This window comes from Meriones unguiculatus, chromosome 11 (genome assembly GCF_030254825.1).
Source record: "Meriones unguiculatus strain TT.TT164.6M chromosome 11, Bangor_MerUng_6.1, whole genome shotgun sequence".
In the NCBI taxonomy this organism is placed as follows: domain Eukaryota; kingdom Metazoa; phylum Chordata; class Mammalia; order Rodentia; family Muridae; genus Meriones; species Meriones unguiculatus.
This window is the reverse complement of record NC_083359.1, coordinates 94,615,805-94,640,200: the sequence shown is the minus strand read 5'-3', so window position 1 is coordinate 94,640,200 and position 24,396 is coordinate 94,615,805. Positions and strand designations below refer to the sequence as shown.

Genomic DNA, 24,396 nt, shown 5'->3' with positions numbered 1-24,396 from the left:
CTGGAATTGCAGGTAGTTGCCATGCCCGTTCTGCATTTACACAGGTTCTGGGGGACTCTGGTCCTCATGTTTACATAGCAAATACTTTTATCTACTCCGGCATCTCCAAAGCAACCATGTTTTATTTTTTACCTTCAATTGTTTCTCAATGATGCAATGTACTTTCCAATGTGAACTACAAACACAAGAGTGTTTCACTGAGTCTCCTGCTGAAAACTAATCCTAGACAGCGAATATTTTTTTTAAAAAATTAAATTTCTTTTTTATGAAAAAAGAAAGCCCACAAAGTAATGATTTCATTTAAGTGTTATATTTCATACAGAGAATAATAAAATACATTCGTAAGTATTGCCTAAGATACAACATAAAATTATCCAATATAACAAAAGCACAGAAAAATTACATCAACTCTCAGGGAAAAATACAAGCAGCAGATGTCAATCCCAAGATGACACATAAACGCTCAAATAATAGACAAGTTATTTAAATCAATAGTTAGAAGTATGATTCATGATATATAAAGGCTATGTTAAAATATTTTAAATGAATATTTAATTTTAAATCTCAACATTTTAAGGTGGCGTTTTGGAAATATAACATAATATGAAGAATTAGAAATCAGACTTCTCACCTAGACAAAACTAGTAATATCAAAATCTTCTTGATGCAATCTCTTAGGGTCTCTGGTCTGTTTCTCAAGTTTGCAACTTCCAGGAGAAGAATTGGTCTATACTTTTGGTGAATCTGCTCACTTAGCTTACAAAGCAAAGAAAGGGGCTCTGTGTTCCAGATATCAATGCTCTCTGGTTTGATCATCTTAATATTGATCATAAAGGTGCATAGAAAGGGGAGGCCATTGTTGCACCTCACTTGTAGGATCCCCTCTCTGCTTGGCTGAAGTAAATTCCAAGTGCCTTAAGGAATCATGATTTGTTTCCACAACTCCTTTTTCTCCTTTTCATCTTTTAGGACCCAGCACATAAAAGCAAGCATAGACATAGGAAAGAGTCAGGAAGTGATCACCCACTGCCAGAATAAGGCTTCAAGCACAGTCTCATTATTAGCCCCAAGAGATCACATCCTAATGAAAGTAAAAACAAAAATGACAAAAAAGGGAATGCCAGGTAGTGATATGTATTGCTTCACTATAAGGCTCTAAATAAAATTACTCAAATAGATTTTCAAGAAACAGAAAACTGTGGGCTATTCAAAGACTGAGGCTTCAGTCTTTAGATACTGTGAAAGAAAAGAAATGTAAACATCTCAAAGAAAGATATGAAAACTATTAAGAAAAAAAATGATATGCAGCCAAAATGACAGCATTGATAAAAAGACGGAAAATCTAAAAGAGGACTGAAAAGGAAATTATGTTGGTCAAAAGTACAATAACAGAGGAACCTTCCACTAGGGGTATTCAATGACAGATTTCAGTAGGCAGAAGAAAGATTCCATAAATTTGGGCTTAGGAATACAGAAGGTAACAGGTTTGAGGAATATAAAAAAAAAATTTTAAGAGACTTGAAAGGCTGAGCAAATGTCCTTGTTATATACTTGAGCATATTTTTGATATATGCCTAGGAGTGGTATAGCTGGATCCTGAGGTAGAACTATTCCTAGTTTTCGGGAAAAAAAAAAAAAAAAACAACATATTGATTTCCAAAGTGCTTGTAAAGTTTGTATTCCCACCAGTAATGGAGAAGGGTGCCCCTTTCTCCACATCCTCCCCAGCATGTGCTGTCACTTGAGTTTTTGATCTTAGCCATTCTGATGGGTGTAAGGTGAAATCTCAGGGTCATTTTGATTTTCATTTCCCTGATGACTAAGGACGTTGAGCATCTCTTTAAGTGTTTCTCTGCCATTCCACAGTCCTCTATTGAGAAATCTCTGTTTAGCTTCATACCCCATTTTTTAATTGGACTACTTGGTTTGTTGCTGGTTAACTACTTGAGTTCTTTATATATACTGGATATTAGCCCTATGTCAGATATAGGGTTGGTGAAGATCCTTTCCCAGTCTGTAGGCTGACGTTTTCATCTGATGACAGTGTCTTTTGCTTTACAGAAGCTTTTCAGTTTCATGAGGTCCCATTTACTGATTGTTGATTTTAGAGGCTGTGTTGTTGGTGTTCTGTTCAGGAAGTTGTCTCATGTGCCAATGAGTTCTAGGCTCTTCACCACTTTTTCTTCTAACAGATTTAGTGTGTCTGGTTTTATGTTGAGGTCTTTGATACACATGGACTTTAGTTTTGTGCAGGGCGATAAGTATGGATCTGTTTGCATTTTTCTACATGTAGACATCCAGTTAGACCAACACCATTTGTTGAAGATGCTATCTTTTTTTTTTTTTTACCATTGTACGGTTTTGGCATCTTTGTCAACAATTAGGTGTCCACAACTACGTTTGTAGCAGCTTTATTCGTAAGAGCCAGAATCTGGAAACAACCCAGATGTCCCTCAACTGGGGAATGGATACAGATATTATATTTCTGTATAACATTTACACAATGGAATACTACTCAGCAATTAAAAACAAGGAAATCATGAAATTTGCAGGCAAATGGTGGGAACTAGAAAAGATCATCCTGAGTGCGATATCCCAGAAGCAGAAAGACACAAGTGGTGTATACTCACTTACAAGTGGATATTAGACATATAATATAGGATAATCATACCAAAATCTGTACACCTAAAGAAGCTAAGCAAGAAAGAGGACCCTGGATAAGGTACTCAATCCTTGTTCAGAAAGGTGAATGGCATAGATATCAGAAGAGGGAGAAACAGGGGACAGGACAGGGGCCTACCACAGAGGGCCTCTGAAAGACTCTGCCCAGTGGGGTATCGAAGTAGATGCTGAGACTCATAGCCAATCTTTGGGCAGAGTGCAGGGAATCTTATAAAAGAAGGGGTGATAGACTCCTGGAGGGGACAGGATTTCCAAAAGGAGAGCCACAGAACCAAAAAATCCGGGCACAGTGTCTTTTCTGAGACTGATACTCCAACCAAGAGCCATGAATAGAGAGTACCTAGAACTCCTGCATAGATGTAGCCCATGACAGCTCAGTGTCCAAGTGGTTTCCCTAGTAAGGAAAACAGGTGCTGTCTCTGACATGAACTCAGTGGTTGGCTCTTTGATCACCTCCCCTGAAGGGGGACAGGCAGCCTAACCAAGCCACAGAGGAAGATAATGCAGACAGTCCTGATGAGACCTGATAGGCTAGGGTCTGGTGGAAGGGAAAGAGGACCTCCTCTATCAGTGGACTAGGGGAGGGGCATAGGAGGAGAAGAGGGAGGAGAGCAGGATTGGGAAGGGGTGACAGAGGGGGCTACAGCTGGGATACAAAGTGAATAAATTGTAATAAATAAAAAAATAAATTAAAAAAAAAAAGAAACTTGAAAGGGAATGGCAACCTGATGACTGGCCCAACTTGAGACCTACAACATGGGAGAGGGCCAACCATTGACACTAATAAGGATATTTTCTCAGATAGGAATCTAGCTTAATGGTCTTCTGAGAGGCTTCATCCAGCAGCTGATGGAAGCAGAGGCAAAGACCCACAGCCAAACAATAGACTGAGCTCGGGCAGTTTTGTTGAAAAGTGGAAGGAAGGATTGAAAGATATGGAGACATCAAGAACAACACAAGAAGACCTACAGAGTAAAATAACCTGGACCCATGGGGGCTTATAGAGACTGAACCACCAACAAAGAACTTGCATGAGCTAGACATAGAACCCCTACACATAACAGATGTGCACCATGGTCATCATGTGGGTCCCCTAACAATGAGAGTAGGGGCTAGCTCTGACGATGTTAATTGCTTTGGAGGGGTCATAAGGGCATAACTGGGAGAATTGGAAGGCGGGTAGTATCAGGCTGTAAAGTGATTAAATAAAAAATAAAAATAAAAGTAAAAATAAAGAAACTTGAGAGGACCTTAAGGAAACCGTGGGACACAAAGAGCCAAACACTCAATGCTTAAACTCAGGGAGAAAGGAGCAAAAAGAAGAACTGAAAAGAAAAATGGCTGAACTTTAGCCTGATTTTATGAACATCCTGAATATAACCATCCAAGAAGCTGATTTCCATGAAAGGCTAGAATAGAAATAATGACACTTGAAGAGGCAAGAGAGGACATGGCCTCATAACTGCTTTTGCAGGCTGCCCACCGACTCTCTTCTCTCCTATAGAAATCGGTGCAACATGGCTGTCTAGAATCCCACACTCTATCATAAGAAATAAAGCTACTAAAGACAGGGTGATGATGAGATATCTCCGGGGGCACACTGGACATTGCTCCAGATCTCCAGATGTCACTTAAAACAATGATAAGATTTTACTTAAAAGAATGAGAAATTTTTTTTTCATTTTTCTTTTTATAAGTGAGATCCTCACACCTAACCACTTCTTTAAAAACCCAATTCCATGCTTGTTATTTCTCTGCCAATAGGCAGTTTCAATTTTTCTGAGAAATCATACTGATCTACTTTCCCTCAACCCTTTTCTTTCACATTGATACATATGTGTGTGCATGTATGTGTATATATCATATAACCTAAGAATTTGTACTCTGTCTCAACTTGACACATTTATTAGTTATTTACTTGTAGACAGGGCAGAATATCTGACAAAAGAAAAGGAATCTTTACTTTGGCTCAGTGTAGTCCATTATGGCGGGAAGGTCATGGCTGTGAAAGCTTGAGGGAGCTGATCATGATGTACCCACAGTCAGGAAACAGAATGGTAAATGCTGGTTCTCAGCTTGCTTTCTCCTTTTCATAAAGCTCCAGATCACAGACCATGAAATGGTATTTCTCATAATTACCATAGGATTCCCCACCTCAGTCAACCCATTATAGAAAGTCTTAAAAGGCATGCCCAGATACTGTTTCCATGCTGATCCTATTCAAGCAAGTTGGCAATCAAGATTCACCATCCTTCCATACCTCTGTTTATCATAAGTTAAAACAAAGAGACCCACACCAAGGCACGTTATAATCAAACTCTGGCACAAAGACTCTCTCCAGAAGAAAAAAGAAGTAACGTGTAACACAGAAGGACCCTCAGTGAGATTATCAGCACATTTCACATTATCTAACTGAGGTTAGGAAGTGGTGGGCCAATCCACTCCAAAGATAAGGAACAATCAGCAGAGAATCTTACACACAGCAAAACTGTCCCCGAAAAGTAGAAGAGATATGGTCAGACAAAAGCTGTGACAGTTGACTAGCAGGACACCCCCCCCCTTTAAAATTGATCAGTTCAAGGAGAATGCCATCGAATGAAAAGGAAGGGTAGCAGACATGTAAACTATGAAGAAATTAAGACTACATTACAAATATGGGCACCTCAGACACACCAGCTCCCATTACCAAAGCCCCTCTCAGACGAATAAGACAAAGTGAATTGTCTTTGTGACCATGAAATATCAGGTCCCCAAAGATCCTTTGGAAGATGAAAACACAACTACAGTACACAAAAGGCTCAGCTACTTTCCAGGAACGGCAAAGAAAATATTTTCCTCTTTCTACTTGTTTTTCTGGTTTTCTCAAGTCATAGAAAGAATAACAAGAGCAAACACATTGCTTCATATGGAAAATATTATTCTACATTAGTTGCATAATGATAATATGATCTTGGTTTCATGTTCACTGTGTTTATGTTTAGATTCACATACAGCAAGGGGAAACATGCAGAGGGACCAGGCAGCTTTTCTCACGTGAAATGAAGTGTTCTAATGTTTAATGGCTTGAAACTTTATTTGAAAATTCTCACATCTCTTCTGGTCTAGGTCAGTTTGTCTTTGACTTGTATTTAGATAGTATTTGAGTGGATCCATGTGCTGAACCTGTAAATGGGTTCAGTGTTTGGCAGTCTGCTGAGAACATAGCATGAAGGATAGCCCTGGATTGCACAGTCAGTGCATCTTCCATTCCGTTAGATTGTGCCAAATCGTTTGTATGGAGGTTGTATAATAAAGTATATAAAGTGTGCTTGCTTTTGACTTCTTCACATTTCGTTTTCTTGGTTTTGAAATTCCATCATACCTCTTGATTGGCAGTTGAAAAGAAATTGTCTCACTGATGTCTTAGTTTATTTTGCCTGATGACTACTAAGAATACAAGCTTTTTCAAATGTTTATTAGATAGGCACGTCTTTCCCTTTGTACTGTCACCATATTGTCTACCAATTTCTTTTTGGAGATGTCTTTAAAATGTAAACATTTTTTATAAGTTCCAGTTCCTAACCTTTTTTCCCCCTATTATAAAGACACAGTCTCAATATGAAGCAGAAATTTCTTGATAGATCATGGGGTTACCTTTTAAAAATGTCTATGTGTCAATTTTTCGGTTATTAAATTTGAAGTAAAAGTATCCAAGTTTAAAAATATAGGATAATTAAAAGTTCAATTATTGAAAAATAAGTGAAAATGCTAGAATAGAAACAGATAAATTAGAAATCACCACTTTTCGCTGACAGGACTGAACAGACAAACAAAGATGACAAAAGAAAGGATGGGTGAGGTATCCAATATGGCGAACAGAAGGAAAACAAACTGAAAACTAAATGATGAAGGAAATCTCAGGAACTTGTGCAAAATATCATAGTTGTAGCAAGTGAAACTTCCAAAGCAGAAGGAGGGGACTGAGACAACTGTATAGTAAATGACATTTCCTGGTTAAAAATTAAAAATGGACAGTGACAGTCTTAAACATGAAAACACAAAGAATAACAGAATCAGGAAGGCCATCAAACCCACTGAGAATATGTACAAATAAAACTATGCCAGCTATCTCATAATGAATCTGATTAAAGCAAGGTGAAGAGGAAACTGTTATGTCAACAAGAAAGAGCAGACAACTTTGCCCACAGATCAGGAATTGTCAGGATGGCCAACTTGTCACCAATAACAATGAAGAACAGAGACAAATGTAAATTTCTAATATGCTAAAACAAATTGTTCGTTCATATTCTCTATCCAGCAAAAGCACATCCTCTAAAGATGAAGATGAAATGAAAAACATGCAAAGGTAAAAGAATAATAAGAAAGTTCACCAATGAAAGGGCGTGTATCAAAAAATGAAATATTTCCTTAGGTGAATCGTAAAGATGCTGAAGAAATCTAGGAATGAGGAAAGAGCTTTAACATGGGGAAATGGCATGCTGGGGGAAATCTAAGCACGAGAAAAGAGATTTAAAATGGGAACATGGGGGAAATGTAAGCATATAAATCTCTTAAGTATGATTGGTGACTTTATTGTGAGCATATCACAATGAAAGTGACATGAACTCTACATGTACATGGATATTCATATATGACAACTAAGGTATAACATACTATCACTTACACACAAAGAATTTCTGTTTAAACCAAGGCCTATTAGCCAGTGCTACCGAACTGCTAAATAAAACAATAGTACCATCTGGCTGGGGTCTATGCCCTGTATCCTGGCCCAACCAGAGGTGATGGCAGTGTTATGGAAATTGAGCAGCTGTCTAGCCAGAAAAAAGGGAAGGACCATAGTACCACAGTAATAAATCAAGCTGAGCCTACCTAGGTCATTTCCATTTACAGGTTTACAATAATGAGCTAAATAGGGAAACCAGAAAATATGTAAAACCAGAAAACATAAAAACAAGACACCTTTAAAAGTACGTAACAAAGCTTTAACAATAGACCCACCCCCCATAAAATATCTAAGAAACAACAAAAGTATTTAGAATAGTTTCCTTAAAATTGAATGAACTACAAGAACATACAAACAGTATACAAAGAAAATAAAATTTCTGACACAAAACTAAAAATAACATTTTTTAAGAAAACTCAAGAGATGAAGATTGCCATAGGCTGCTCCAAATAAAAGGTCCTCACTGAATAATCAGTGTCTGATGCAATGGTTTCAATTAACAACAAAAGGAAAAGAGAAAAAGAATGAAGAAATCCCACAGGAGTTAAAGGATACCATGAAGAGCCTTAACCAGTGTATGGTAAAAATTCAAGAGCAAATAAATTTAATAGGGCAAGAAAGCATATTTACTGAAATAATGGCGGATCTGGGCAAAGAAGTCAATATCCAGGTATGTGAGGATCAGAGACTTCCAGCCAAGTCTAAACCGAAGAGGAGCTTACTAAGACAAAGGATATCAAACTAATAGCAAAGCCATAGGAAGAAAGCTTAGAGCAGCAAAAGGTTAGAAACATACAACAGGAGTAGTGAGATGGCACAGTGGGTAAAGGCACTTGATACCATGCACAGTAACCTGAGTTTCATGCCCAGAACTCAAAATCCTATAGATTGTGCTCTGATATCCACACAAAAGCACTGGCACATGCACACATGTTAAGTATATAGATGTAAAACAAACAAGAACCCTGAAACAAAGGTCTCACTGTGACTCTCAGTAGAGCCTTCAGTACAAACCTTGTTGGTCTGGAAAGAGCAATAAAAAATTTCAAATAGTTGAAGGAAAAAAAAAAAAAAACAGTGTTATCCAACTATCCTTTACCCCCAAAAGCCATCTTTTAGAAATGGAGAACTACATGTGTGAATCCTAGCAGTCACTTGCTCACTCGGGAAGCAGAGGTAGGTGGATATCTGGTGGATCAAGGTCAGCCAGGACTACAGAGTGTCACCTTGTCTCGGACAGCACCAGTAACAGCCAATCCAACTAAAGAGCCAACCAAGCAACCCAACTACAACACTCTGAAAAACCCAAGCTGGAGAGGGAGAGTATCACTCAACCCAGGCCCTACAAGAATTATCAAAAGAGATTCTTTAAGATGAAAGAAAAGATACTAACTAATAGCACAAGCACACACAAGCGTGGAACTTGTTTTGATCAGAACGCTGGAAATCTGCAATGAGTGAGTATGCAAATTATTAATAGTATGAAAGTTACCGCTTGAAACTACCAATGATTATTGTTAGCGCTAATCATCCAGGGATATATGATACCAAGTAACATCTGCATCTGGTACAGATAACATGCAAACCATAAAAAAAACTCAGGCAGCTAAACAAACAAACAAACAAACAAAAAACCCCACCAAAATATCCAGTTGAGAGAAGGACCAAAGATCATAATAAGCAGTTTGTAAGACACAGAATTATCCAATGGGCATATGTTCAGCATCACTAATCGTTAGCGTAATATAAGCTGAATCCCTAATGTGACTGCATCGCACATCTTCCAGAAGAGTAACATGTAAAAAGAAGAAAGTCAGTGATTATCAAACCTGTCTGTGGGGACATAAATTGAAATTGCCTTGATGGCAAACTGCATGGATCTTCCTCAGAATCAAAGTGTAAAGTCATCACATGATCTATGAGACTTGTTTCTACAGTCTGACTCAAGAGATTTAACACCAGTGTGTTTAGGGGACATCTACCAGCTGTCCCATGGTCATTGCACCACTGACTAGAATACCCAAGTTAACTGCTTCATGCTATGTCTAACAGATCAATGGATAAAACTGTAATGCACAAATCAATATAAAAATATTGATTTAATAAAAATATTAAAAAGAAAGAAAACTGTTTTTGATACAACATAGATGGAAAGCATTATGCTAATTGAAATAAAACATGATTTAAAAAAATACTAAATGTTTGTACTTATATGTGGAAGCTTAAATGTTTAAAGTTAAAAAAATAAAAAACAGAATATAAGTATCAGTGTCCAGAAGTGGGGCTGGGAGCAATGAGAAGAGAATAATTGAAGGATACAATTCCTCAATTAATATGGAGAATTGGAGGTTTTCTGAGAGATGCATTTCAAAGTGTGGTAAATACACTTAGGTTGCAAAATTGCTAAGAGATTAAATTTCCCATATTCTTACGACAAAAGCTAAGGATTTGGCTTAAATGGGTACATTAATTAGAGCTATTCCATACTCATAAATCATGACATCACTTTATATATAGAAACTTAAGTTTCTAATAGAAGATAAAAAAATATAAAGTTGTACAGATCATTTTTTTAAAAAACAAGGATAGGCTCAAAGTCTGCATGTATACATTTGTCCTGCATCAAATATTAACATATTGTAAAATTAGTTCACTTTGAAATGCTGAAAAATAACAACGTATTTGAAATCTGTAAATCGTGCAGAGCAATGCTTGGCTCAAGTCAGTGCCCACACAAGCACTGCTATTATTTCAGAGTAGGAAACATGAGTAACTTTATAAGCAACATCTTTCCAGTCAGCCTTGAAAACCTTGAGACCACAATGTGCCCAACATATTCCTAGAAAGCATTATGAAAATATCAAACCCCATCTACTAAGTTCACTGCATGTAGATTGAGTTTCCTCAGAGGACTTTAAAACAGCCTGCTCACATGTGAACGCACACACACGTTCTGAGCAGATCACATGGAGATAACTAATTCTCCTACTCACGTTCTCATAGAGGGCTTGCAGGGTCTCCAGGTCAACCACAGAGTTGTCCAAGTTCACAACAGCTGTGAGGGGGGAAAAAAGGCAAATAAAAAAAATGTAAATTACCATACGGCAGCTGTGAAATGATGTTTAGCCACATCAGCAAAAATATTCATGAGCAGCAGTTGGAGGGCATATGTGCTTTAACTTCAGTGTGTACCCTTGCCCTACTCCAAAGACCATGTCTCAGAAACTGTAAAGGCTCATGAGCCAAACTTCAAAATGTTTCACTTGCTCTCCACACTGACTAGTTTTAAGTCAACTTGACACAAGCTAGATTTGTCTGGGCAGAGGGATTCTCAACTGAGGAAAGACATCATAAGATCAGGCTGTCGCAAGCCTGTAGGACATTTTCTTAATTAGTGATTGGTGGGAGAAGGTCCAGCCTATTGTGGGTGGGACTATCCCTCGGTTGGTGGTCCTGGGTTTTATAAGAAAGCAGGCTAAGCAGGCCATGGGGAGCAAGCCTGTAAGCAGCACCCCTCCATGGCCCCTTCATCAGCTCCCACCTCCAGATTCCAGACTTGGTTGACATCCTGTCCTGACTTCCTTCAGTGATGGACTGCAGGGTATAAGAGTAAGCCAAATAAACCCTTTCCTCCTCAACTTAGTTTTGGTCGTGGTATTTTATCATAGCAATATGAAGCCTGACTAGGACACTACGAATACTACGTCCCGTGAGTATGGCTCAAATGTTAGAGAAAAGGTGTAAATGAGTCATTAACTAACCAACTAAATTCACTTGGTAAATATTTGCATACTACTAGAAAGGTAGGCAGATAGTCCATTAAACCACTGTGACCTAACTTTATGCCAGTAACTGTTGATGTATGCCCACTTACCCAAAACATCTGGTGAATACTTCTTTGGTGTTAATATTAAGATGATTACAGATAGAATAGGTCATCAAAGCCCAAGAATGTGTTTTTTTATTTTTTGGGGGGTGGGGGTAGCAGTGTGTGGAATGTTATGTTTTACTTTGAGTCAGGTGGATTCATTAAAAGTACATTAAAACCAATCTGTTTCCCATGGACGTATTAGACTGAAACAGGGCAAAATTGTCGTGAGGGATTTGTGCCAAGGAGCCACTGAAGAAGCTCTCATGGGATTAAAGATCTGCAGGAGAAAAATCACAGTGTGGATAATCACAATTTTGATGTATTTATTTTGATAACTGAGGCAATTTACTATGTCTCTCCCCTCAAAGCTTAAAGTACACATTTACTAGTTGATACTGGCAAAAGTCCCAAGAAAGAATTAAGAAAGAAAAGTGGAAATTGAAGCACAGGATGGATGAAAAATTCAACCAAGTTAATTTAACATTTCTGGGAACAAAGCCCAAATTCACCAACAAATGTTGTACTAAGTAGAATATGATATTTCCACTCTAATAATAACCCCTGTCTCCATTTAAAAATTACTATTCCTATATAAATCTAAGAGACAGATTTTCAGGCAAATCTCCTTATTATTAGATTACACCAAAGAACACAAATTACTAAAATTAAGATATTAATTCATATTATTTGTTGAAGTAATATATAAAAAAATACATGGAGGTTAGATTAAAATAGAAAGTAAAAATAACTAATTCATGTATGGAATTTTCTTCTTTAGTTTCAGAGTTTAGTTTAAAAATCTAAGTGAATCCAGCCTAAGTGATTGGTAATTCATTAGTTAAGAATCATCCTAGAATTTTTTATGTTTCTTTGGTGGCACAGTAAGAAATTTGTAGGAAAACTGTAACACATAGTAATAATGAATTTTATGTAAGATTTCACTCTAAGAATATAATAACATTGTTAATATTCAAGTAAAATTCATGGGCACATTTGTCTTTTGAATATATACATAATTTTTTATAATTGTTCATTTAAAAATCATGAAGACTGATAAATGTTTTGATAAATTATCCATAACAAGGAGAAATGATCCAAATCAACAAAATTAAAGATGAAAGAGGAGACAATACAACAGACACTGAGGAAATTCAGAGACTCAAAGCTATGCTTTAAAATTCTATATCCCACCAACCTGGAAAACCTAAAAGAAATGAAAGAATGTTTAGATATATATGGCCTATCAAATTTAAATAATAATAATTTAAATCAACATAACATCCAGTGATATAAAAGCAGTATTTCTCCAAATTCTATTTGCAATAATAACACCCCAATCCCACAGCCAGACAAAGACTCAAAGAAAGTTATAGGCCAACATCTCTGATGAACATAGATTACTAAAAAAAAAGAAAAAAAGAAAAAAGAAATACTTGCAAATGAATTCAGTCATGAGAAGGCTTTCCACCATGATCTGCATTTTTCCCAGAGATGCAAATTGGTTAAAAATACATAAATCAAAACACATAGTCCATCACATGCGTAGAATAAAAGTCATCTCATGAGAGGCAGAAAAGGCCTTTGAAAAAAAAAAATCAAGCATTCCTTTATGATAAAAGTCCGGGAGAGACTAGGAACACAGGGAATATATATCAATGTAACTGTTAATTTAATTAAAAGTTTTCATCCAAGTATATATTGAATGTTGAGCAATTTATCCTCATACTCCTCTCTTGCCCCTCCTCTCCTAATTTTCCTCCTTGATTCTCTAGAGTTTTCATATATACACATACAAGGTCTTCTATAGCTATATACAATGAATAGATGAGACAAAATAAATGAAGTGAAATTATGCAATATTTGTCAACACGATTGTTTCCAGTTATACCTATTTTCTTGAAATTGCACAATTCCATTCTTTATTTTGGCCAAGTAATACGTTTTCTTTTGCTGTTCCTCAGCTTTGGACACCTTTATGAGTTCTGTTACTAGGCTACCGTGAAGGAGTACTGCAGTAAACATCGACATACAAGTACCTCTGAGATCTGGTGGCTGGGTCACATGACAGATCCACTTGTAGGCTTTTGAAGAGTCTATAGATCTATATAGTGGCTGGACTAGTTCACATTTCCAACAGCCAGCACACAAAGGTTCCAAAATGGGACATTTTTCTGAGTGCCAGCTTTCCAAATAATAACACGAAGAACTTTTATTAATTATTAAAGATTGGCCTTAGCTTTGGCTTGTTCCACAACTAGCTCTTAAATTAACCCCTTTATCTGTCTCTGACATGAACTCAGTGGCAGGCTCTCTGATCACCTCCCCCTGGCAGATGCAGCTTTGGAAGGCCACAGAGAAAAATGATGTGGCCAGTCCTGATGAGACCTGATAGGCTAGGGTCAGATAGAAAGGGAGGAAGACCTCCCTTATTAGGGGAGGGGCATGGGGGAATAAAGGGAGGAAGGGTGGAACTGGGAGGAGAAACAGGAGGGGGCCACAGCTGGGATACAGAGTGAATAAATTGTAATAAATGATAATGATAATAATAAAAGAAAGGAAAAAAATTAACCCTTTTATACTAACTGTGTTTTACCACATGACTTTTTACCTGTCAATTGCTTTTGTTCTGGTACTGTTTCTGCCTCCATTTCTGGCTGTTGACTCTTCCTGTGCCTCTCATTCTTTTCCAGAGTTCCTACCTCTGCTGGAAGTCCTACCTTCCTCCCTTGTATCACTATGGGTGTGTTCATCTTTTTACTGAACCAATTAGAAGGTGTTGGAAGTATTTGTTTACAAAATATTGAGATGGGGGGGGGGGGCGTTGTTGCTTACCAGTTCCAAAGTCCATTCTGTACTCAGCTCTCTGCTGGCACAGAAATCAGCATTTGAATATTACAGAGACAGTCTTTACAGGTGAACAAAGATCACCCAACAAGGTTTCCTTTTGTACACCCCCTTACTGTCATTTGTTTATTTTCTTTTTTTCTCATTTACTCATTTCATTCACTTTACATCTTGCAGCCCTTTTCTTCCTCCCCTTCTCCTTTTCCAAAAAAAAACAAAAACAAAAAAAACACGGAGCTTCCTTTCCCATTCACCCCAGCTCATCAAGTTGATTAATGATTACCATTAAAACTGGGGCAAGATGTAACCTTAATTTAGTTTCATTGGAGGGAGCCCATGGGAGGTACAGGTGCACGTTCATGTGTGTGGATCTTTGTGGGGAGTAAGAGAGTGCTTTGGGTGTTATTTCTCAGGTATCATCTATAGACATTATTGAGACAATCTCTCACACTCTCTGCTACTTGGCCCTCACCAAGTGGTTGGGCTAGATGGCCCGCGAGCCTCAGAGACACAGAATGCTGGGGTTCTGCGAGAACATGGCACTGTGGTTTTCTCTAACGTGTGTTGTGGGCACTGGACTCAGATCCTCATGTTAGCAAGAAAAAGAGTTTACTATCTAAACTTCTTCCTAGGTCCTCAATGAGTTTTTATTAATTTTTAATGCTTTCTCTCACATTTTTGAGACTATAATATAGTTACCTCCATCTCCTTCCCTTTCTTTCATCCAGATTCTCCCATATACCTCTCCTGGATCTCATAGCCTCTTTTCATTCATTGTTTTTACATATGTACGTATGAATACATATATACATATTTCTTAATATATATGTATAATGTTACTTGTGTGTATGTTTTCATGACTGACCATTTAGTATTAGATAACCAATCAGTATTGTCTTCCCTAGGGAAGACTATTTCTCCCGTTCATAGTAATACTCAGTTACCTGTTGAGGCCTCTGTCAAGATTAAGCTCAGCATATGCCAAAATTAAGTTTTAGATGAGAAGTTGTCACACAAAAGGGCACTGACTATATGATAATTTGGTAGTTTAAAAAAAAGAGAGAGAGATGGTGCTATGTTGCCCTTTCTGAATTGAGTACAATTTTCTCAATTTGCTCTCCTTTTAAACTACTTTCCTTATATTCTAAAACATTTAGTAAAGTATCCCACTTTACTATGACCCACTGCTTTTATGTTTGAAGAACACTTTTATCCACCAAAAGTGATGATAAGGGTCATCCAGGCAATAGATACAGATATGAAAGAATAGTAAGAGGTAGTCATGAACTCTTAGTCAACAACAGTGCCAGTTTCCATGGCATCCGGAATGACTGTAGCAGAAAATGCAACCATGTGCATAGACAAACCAGATCTCTAACAAATAGCAACCTCAGATTCCAGCCTTTGTAACCACTGAAATATTCCCTAACTACTACTCTTATATAGATCTCCAGGTCCTCTTAGCTCCAAACTTTTCTATAAACAAAGCTCATCCGTGTATCTCGGACCCCTACATACACACATTTTACAGAAATAAATTACACAGAGATGGATTGCTTAGTCAGTAAATACTTTCCTTTAGTTTTATAGTTAGGCAAAAAAGCCTACACAATGCCTTAAGAATGATGTTGTAGACTAGAGAGCAGCTTGCTATTGCATTCATCTGAACACCTCACCCATGAGAGATAAAAGTTACACTGCACTCTCCATGTTGCCCACCAGCACATATGCTCTGGACCTAGACATGTTGGGTCATTAAGGATATGGGCATACTCACATAGAGGGAATCTGTTTTGTGGTAAAGGTGACATAGGGTTAGCGCTATTTACGGTTTGGTCCATAGCTCAGAAGAGAAAAGTGAATCTTCTTCTGGCTATGTCTCTTCCACCTTAGTACTTAGAAAATGTGAAAAGAGGGCTAGCGAGATGGCTCAGTCAGTAAAGTGCTGGCTACTCAGGCCTGAGGACCCCAGTTCAAATCCCCGACATCTACATAAAAACATAGGCATCACAGCATGCAGTTGTAACCCCAACACTGGGAAGTTGGAGGCAGGAGGATTCCTGGAACTCACTAGGCAGTCAGTCAAGCCAAAGCAGTGAACTTCAGGTACATGGAGAGACCCTGTTTCAAAAATCAAGGTTGAGAAGTGACAGATGCCTGATGCTGACCTCAGACCTCTGCAAACATGTACACATGTGAGTGCACTTACAACACAGACACACACACAGACACACACACACACACACACACACACACACACACACACACTCAAGAGCGTGCGGAGAAAAATAAAGACCTAGGCAAAACACAGAAAATATGTGCATGCAGATTTGACTATGAGGTAAATTGTCAGTCTCTTCCAGGGAAACATTATTCCTTCAGGCAGCCTGTGGGAGTCTTACCAAATGCTTGGCTTGGCATTCTTTACATACATATACAGCGAGTACATATACGGGTTCTAGAATGTTCCAAGTAATTTTAAGTGATGTTAATCCTATCTGTGTAAAATGAGGGAAAAATCAATTCCATTGTTTTAGATTCCACACAAAAGAACAACAGTCTGCCCCCTCTATCTTACTTAAGATATAGGTAAGGTCCTATATCTTACTATTGTCCTTCTCACTCAAGATCATGTTCAATAAGCTATTTCAGTTAATGAAAAGCAATCAAAAGTTGTAGTTTCCCCCAAATTATGTGAGACTTATATCTGTGCTCTGAAATTCACACAGAACTGGATGTAAAACATGAGTCTCTAATCAGCCTTGTGTCTCATGAAGAGACTTGTAGGCTCTTCAGGCCTTGGCTTTTTTTTCATAAGGGAAATGGATCTATACACGGCCATGTTGCTATTAAGAGTAGAGATAACAGTTCAATTGTATACAATAGTCTCCTGTAGTCGGTATGCAAAACTAAAAGGGTTGATGCAAAACCAGAAGGGGCCTACTGGAGGGAGGATAGAGTCAGGAGGAGGAGGAAGAGAAGAGAAGTAGGGGATGAGGATTGACAAAAATGAAAAGGATGTGTGAAAATGCCAATTTGAAAGTTTTATGAACATTTTTTATGATCAGTTTCAAAACTCCCTACAAGTTTTACATATAGTAATTCTATGTACCAATATAGATATATTTTGTTCCTATAAAACAAATAAGAGTGGATATTTTTTTATTTCCATTTAGAATGACAGCATGCTCAAAACCAAACACTCACGTCAAAGTAGACTCTGTTTTATACATGGAGAACTATGGAAAAATGGGCAGTTTTCAAGTTAGCAGGCAGTATACAAAAAGATCCACAGTCAGAAATACAGCATCACTGATAACATCTGAAAGGTCCCTCCTCCACGAAGTGATAATGCTGCAGTAACCTGCTCCCTTTCATCACTATAAAAAAAAAAGGAAAAAACTGCAAATGACATCATAGGATGTCTAAAGGGATCATTTTCCTAAAGTATCAATGGCAGTTATTCCTGAAGCATCCTTTTCAAGATCAGCATAGGTTGCGATTATTAGAAAATAGTTGTTTTCATCCACAAAGGAAACAACAGCACAGCTTTCTGAAAACACCAAGCGTTCATTCACAAAACAAATATTCAGAGTTCAAAACTGACCTGGAGATTCTTCCTAACCCTGAAGCTAAAATATTAAAGTCACCAGGTATAGTCCCTCCCCTTGCAGACTTTATCTAGCTCCTCTCCTTGCAGACTTCACAGCTTCTTAATGATTAAAACGGTACGTTCCTTAAAAGGAAGAAAAGAGCACTTCTGTAGATCGAGTAATTTGAAAATGCCCCTTCATTTAACCCATTTTCCCTTTTTGGGGAATTTTATTATGGTGGGGTATTGTTTTCCCTGCAGAGGCAGCGAAAGGCCGGGATTCTAAGTGTTTTACATGTAGGCTACAAACTTTCTGGGTGGGGAGGATGAAATCCGTGTGATACACCACCCGAGACAGGTATGAGCAAACTTCCTCAGACTAGGGTAAGGATGGATGTTTCCGATGAAGTCAGTAGGCTGCACAGCCCTATAGGCCATGTTTATAAGAGCTGTACGAGTTAAATTATTGGAGAACAAATGCATTTTGTTTGAGTCAGTATGTCGCCTTCTTGTCTAGGCAGAGGGAAAAATGGATACCGAGACTGTAATCCTCTTGGAATAAAATCTTTAAACGCAAACATGATTGCCGTTGTAGACTGTTTAATCTGGTGATATTGTATTTCATTTCTGTTTTTGGAGAGGTTTGTTGATTTGAACATAGTGGGTTTGACTCCATGCTTATCTCAACTGTTTAGATAAGACATATTTGACTTTGGCAGGTGACAAAATCTAGGGTGTGGAATAAGAGGTAGAAAAAAACAGGCTGGCAAGCTCCCAGGTAGTGTTTATTTTAAGCATAGTGTATAGATGAGTAAATTGCTTCAGACAACTCACTGGACTTTGTGTAAAACACCCACTGTCTGCTGAATGTTTTCTGAAAAGGGGCACTGCACAGTGTCCTTTATTGGGCAGAACAGACTTCACCTTCTTGCTTAGGTAAACATTTACACTCTTGTAAAAGTGAGCTCAGTGAGTTCCCCTGAAAATAGGACCCTACCTCTGGGATCACATTTTTTTTGCTCCCATTCGCTAGTATGCACTTTTAAAAAGTAAGAGTATTAAATTTTATTTCAAAAGTAAACATCTATATTGCCCAAGAAATATATATGTCTTACACCAAAATAACTTATACGCTGTTAATATTCATATGTTTCAGTCTAATTCTATATAAATTCACCCCACTTTCAAGGAAATTACAAGCAGAAAAGCGTGAATGAATAAACACAATAATTAACATTTTAGAGACAAAAACTTCTTTTGACATAATTCATCTAAATAATAGCCTAAGGAGTGATGTCAGTAAATTTTAGTGTTTATATTTTATTTTGGCTGATACATTAAGGAAAAGAAAGAAACCAAAAAACATGACCAATGCAAGTTACAAACTCATAAAAAAGCAAGGGGAACTTAGCTGAGAATTGTTGATACACAACCAGGAAGTGTAAAGTTAAAACTAGACATGTATGGTAATTCTCTCACCATCTACAGAGGTGAGCTCACCGAACTCATACTGTGTGCCTGGTTTCCCAAAACACACAAAACTATGCTAATCTTAACAGCTGTGGAATAATTATTAGCTGCTTTGCACGAGGTTAACCAAATGCTCAAAGGAACAACAGGGGGGAGGGGTTCTTTATCACATGGTCATCCTTGCTAACCCCATGCTCTTTCAAAGAACATCACAATGGCATCACCACACACTAGGTCAGCGACTTTATTATGTGGTGGAGGTGGAGCAAAAAAGAAAGTGGAAGCGATAGAGTGTTGGAATAATGGAAGGAATGCAGGCAGTAGGAATGAGTAAAACATTGACCCAAATGCCAACATCTTCCTTAATAGAAGAGGAGGGCTAGTCTAATAACAACAACAAGAAAAAAAGCATCTTAACACACACATAAGTTCAAATGAACATATTTCACTAATATGAACAAAGTTCCTAACCCATTCTTTTAAAAAATTGTTACTTACTAATTTCAAATTGTACCTTGATAACATTGGTATCTGAATGTCCTTTCCACCTCTTCCCAGATACCCATTGTCCACAGTCTTCTGCCGAATGCACATTTTGTCTTCATAACTTGCTGCTGTCCTTATGTTCTTGAGTGTAGGGCTAGCCCCCAGAGCATGGGCAATCTAACAGGGACCACTTCCCTGTTAGAGATCTGACTCTCTCTACTTTGGCAGCTTTTATCTGCCAAGGTTCCTTAGGTTTCTGCATGGCTAGATCTTCTATAGGTCTTGTGTAGCTAAGCACAGTGATTGAGAGTTCATGAGTATCACAGCCTTGAATCCAGAAGTATCCCCTAACCTATGGCAACTTGCCCTCTACCCTATCTCTCCTCCCTGATCATCTCACACCTACACTGTTAATGCTCACTCAAGCCCAACATTAGGATTCTATATGCTGTTGCTTTAGCAGAATATAGTGGTGTTACAGTTAAGAACTACGAGGAAAAACAATCACACACCATTTTTTCCAGCTTAAGCTGCTCACATAATCACGAAGTTGAGAATTTTCAGAGAAAGCCCAAGCCTAGAGCATAGATCTCCCTAGTCCATAGCATAGCTACACTTTTTGTGCTGGTTCAGGATCCTGGGCATATCTGCCTGGACTTTTATGAAGAGAAGCAAATTACCTACATAGCAGAGTGTTTACTGCCATACACAGTAATGGTAGGCATTAGCTATTATTATCAGAAACTGCACGTCTTAACATTTGAGCCATAAAAAATTGCATGTGTCGGCCCTTCCAGATGACCTCCTCCAGCATTCCTCTCAATTCATAAATTCTCTTTACAGCCTAATTCATAAGGCCTCCACATTGTCATTAACAAGGCTAGCAAAACACTCTTTTAGGCTCTTTCATTTCCTATGAAGAGCCTAGTATTGTTCTCTGGTGGCTCAGGCATGGGTGGATAGGATTCCTCTGCAGTCCATCAAAAAAGCAACAAAAGTCATAAAGGGACAATGGAGTGTGGCTATTTGTGATAAGTCTCTCTCTCTACAATGTATTTTCGTAGACTGAGTAAAACATAATTAATTAATATTAAATTATGTAGATACTTGCCTAGGGTCCTTCTCAGAATTAAAACAACAATACAACATTAATTCATTAGTCTTAAAATGTGTATGCCGAGTTTGGTCTGAAAACACCACTGGATAAGTATCATTTGAAAATAATATATATATATATATATATATATTATTGAGAAAATGCAAAGCCATTAGCAGTATAAGCCATACTGTCACCACAGTCCTGCCACAAGACACCGTGCCATTACATCACTGTGGTGTCTTACCCTCTTAGTCTGATGGCAGCCTGGTGAGCTGTAGGGAACAGCTGTGGCTGTATTTCCAGGATGCACCTTGCAGGAATAGGACGTTGTGGCTCACTAAAGAAAAATGTAGAACAGGATTTCAATCTATTCTCTCTCACCTCCAGCAATATCAGATCCTGGGGTGGGGAGTTGAGAAGCCCTGCAGGCATCCAAGGCATGGCCATGCAGAAGAAACACTTGTTCACATGCAGAGCCTATCAAAGAAGCCAGTTTTGATATACAAACACGACTTGAATCCCCAGTCATTTTTTTTGGTAATGCTCTCAAAAACTGAGTTACACAAAATAATAACCAAGCCCACCTTTCCTTACGAATGCTACAAAAGGGCTGTTTTAGTGACAGCTACTCCTTCATAAATAGAGGCTCAAGAGTCAAGTTAGTGTAACTTATGTGTTCTCTAACTCAGATTCATGCTTTGCCTCCATGTGTGCCCCCCCTGGTCCAGGGCATGTTGCTACCACCCAATGTCTGTAGCATACAGTAAAGTGTTACAGGAATGCCAATGCCCTAAACTGCAGTCGGCTCAGAGAAAAAATAAAATCTACAGTACAGCAAAAATGAGCACAAAAATACATGATGCATAATTCATATAGGAAATGCAACAAAGAGAAAGAACACAGACTCACAGTTTAGCAAACTAAAAGTTTTATGTTCCTTCTGCCCATAAAAGTATAATCAAGAAGTTCAACTGTCCGAGTATCATAAAAAATGTGAAGAAGAAGAAAAAAAAGTCATCTTTGAGGCTTTTTCCTGAGCCAGTAAGAAAAGACTTAACAATAACTGTTTTCCCTTGACTCAATAATCTATGTGTAGCTTAAAATGATGTATGAGGTCCTTCTTTTGTGAGAAATAACTCTGGGTAATGGACTTTATTTTAAATTAAGGCATATTCTGATATTGAATTTCTGAAAGTAGGTTTTAATGAAAGCATACTATCTCACATGTCTTTCTCTCCATCCGCTACAAGGCTACAATTGATGAAAAGGTTACCACGGGCCCGCTGCAGCCTACCTCTTCTCAAGTTTCTATTTCTAACTGACTTTGCATTTCAATGAAAACCATTCACTCCACTATCCAAGAGCATTTACTGCGATTTTAATGTCTCAATAAATATAATAAACAGGTCTTAAAAGTCTATATCCCATGTGAGCAAAAGCCCTTCAAGGTTAGAAAAAGAAGGGGAGGGGGGGATGAAGCAATGTCTAAGCAAAGCCTTGTAAACTTCAGTTTCATAAAGTAACCAGACACTGCAAAATCTAGTGGGAAAACACAACATTGCCCACATTGAACCCAATTTTTTGAGAGCATTACATACAAAAATAAACAAATGATTATGGATAAACTTTCTTTTGGTAGTTAATAGGCAAGTGAAAAAAAAACCCTCCGTCTCTGAAAATGAAACTAGAATCTGCATGAAAAAGACCTGGAGTTTGTAACCTACAATTTGTTTATAGAAAGTTTTGTATGAAAAACATGATTCAGTGGCAGCGACGCAGGGTACAGGAACTATCCCATGTGCACGTTACCTAAACACACGTGAAATGTCATCATAGAAACAATCCTTCAGAGCTCCAGGGGTTCAGAAAAAGCCCTTGCAGATTTTTATTTTTATTTTTTTATTTTTTGCTATTTAAGAAAGCATTCTGATGTGTTTGACTCACAACTTGAAACCACAGTGACTACCAGGAAGAATAAAATACCACAAGGAGCAATGGAAGCTTCTGTCTGTGTCGCTGCTTAGAGAGTCTCCTCACGTCCCACCCTGAGCCTCATTTCCTAACAAAGCCAGAATTCATTTGACTGTTCCCTTCACATGCCACCCAGAGCCAAGAGCTATGCATGTGAAGTGCGGCTGACTCACACAGCACCGAGACAATGTTTAAGAAACCACACAATTATGGGAGCACTCAGCCTTTTAAGTTTCCAAAACAAACTGCTCTCCTTAGAGATAAAACATCATCCAAAGATACAGCTGTGCTCAACTTCTAAGAGCCACTGATGTAAATAATTCTCATATTTATCTTCATTCAGAAAATACAAATGGGGATGACCCCATACTAAATTCAGCATTTCTGCAACATTGGTTGAGAATGCAAATGACAGCTCCCCTGAAGCTGAAATTCCCAGTTGCTCCCTCTTGTTCCCAAACTCCGCAAGAAAGAATTGGCCTTGCTTGATACTCCCCCCTCCACAGCGAAGGTTTTCAGGAAAAGTTATGAGCATAACCAAGAAAAAATAGTCTACATTTCCGCTCCTGTTGCTGGCATGGGGTCTCTGTTTCAAACACATTCAAAGTCTATGGATCTCTATCAATTCCTAAGAAGGAGAGAAGAATGGAATGTGATTCAGGGTTTAATATGGGAGGTGCTATGTGTTGATAGATAAGAAATCTTGGAGAGTTTATTATAAAGAGTAAGCTGAGAATCAGAATATGATGATCTGATTTTCCCAGGTGTACTCAGCATGGGCCAGGGGGAGAAATGGAATTCAAGGCTGTCTCGATCCCTTTGGGCTCCCCTGACAAAATGCCACTGACTGAGTGGCTCAATGAAATGCATTTTGTTTTCTCAGGGTTCTACAGGATGGAAGGAAGCCCCACACTGGAATTCTGAGAGATGCTGGGGGTGTAGCTCTATTGACGAGATGTTGTCCAAGCATCGCTGTAGCACGGGATTAGATCCCCAGCACCTCATACAACCGTCGGGTACAGCAGACGTGTAACCCTGGCACTCAGCAGGGAGCTGCAGACAGGATGCTCTCACTTACAAACTGAGTTTGTGGCTCACTGTACAACCTGAGACCCGATCTCAAAAACAAACAAACAACCACAGAACAAAGCAATGGCGCTAAAGGCTCAGGCTCACGTATAGAGTGTAGGCAGCTACTACCTATTTGTGCCTCCTTGCTGTGTCACGCAGGGGGTGGGGGAGTGAGGGGAGAGGGAGGTGAAGTAAATGTGGAACACTCTGCTCTCTCAACTCTTTAGAAGAGCAGGAATTCTGGAATAGGGGTCTCATCTTCAAGAAATACTGAAGGTCATTACTTCCAAATACTATGACATTGAGAATGAAATTCAACATACGATTCTGACACAAACATGAAGTCTATAACAAAATCCAAGCACCTACTCCTACAATCTCTTCTCTAATCACTGTTACCTGGTACTAGGGAAAAGCTTTTTAAAAATTCGTGAAAGTAGTGGTACTGAAGTTAAAAAAAAAAATGCAACAGATGTCAAAAATTAAAAACAAAAATTCTGAAAGCAAACATTCTAAGGACTAGACTGGGGTAAACCATTCATTCCTCTATGATCTATGGGCAACTGGAAACCAGGGAAAGATCTGGC

At 38.3% G+C, this 24,396-nt stretch overlaps 1 protein-coding gene across 1 annotated transcript in view; it reads right to left on the bottom strand.

Annotated features, from left to right (window-relative positions):
• Fmn2 (formin 2) overlaps positions 1-24,396 on the bottom strand; it is a 312,755-nt gene that overhangs the window by 148,028 nt on the left and 140,331 nt on the right. Inside the window, exon 9 of the mRNA XM_060364725.1 lies at positions 10,399-10,460. Within this exon, the coding sequence (XP_060220708.1) occupies positions 10,399-10,460 (62 nt within the window). The remainder of the gene's footprint in view (positions 1-10,398; positions 10,461-24,396) is intronic.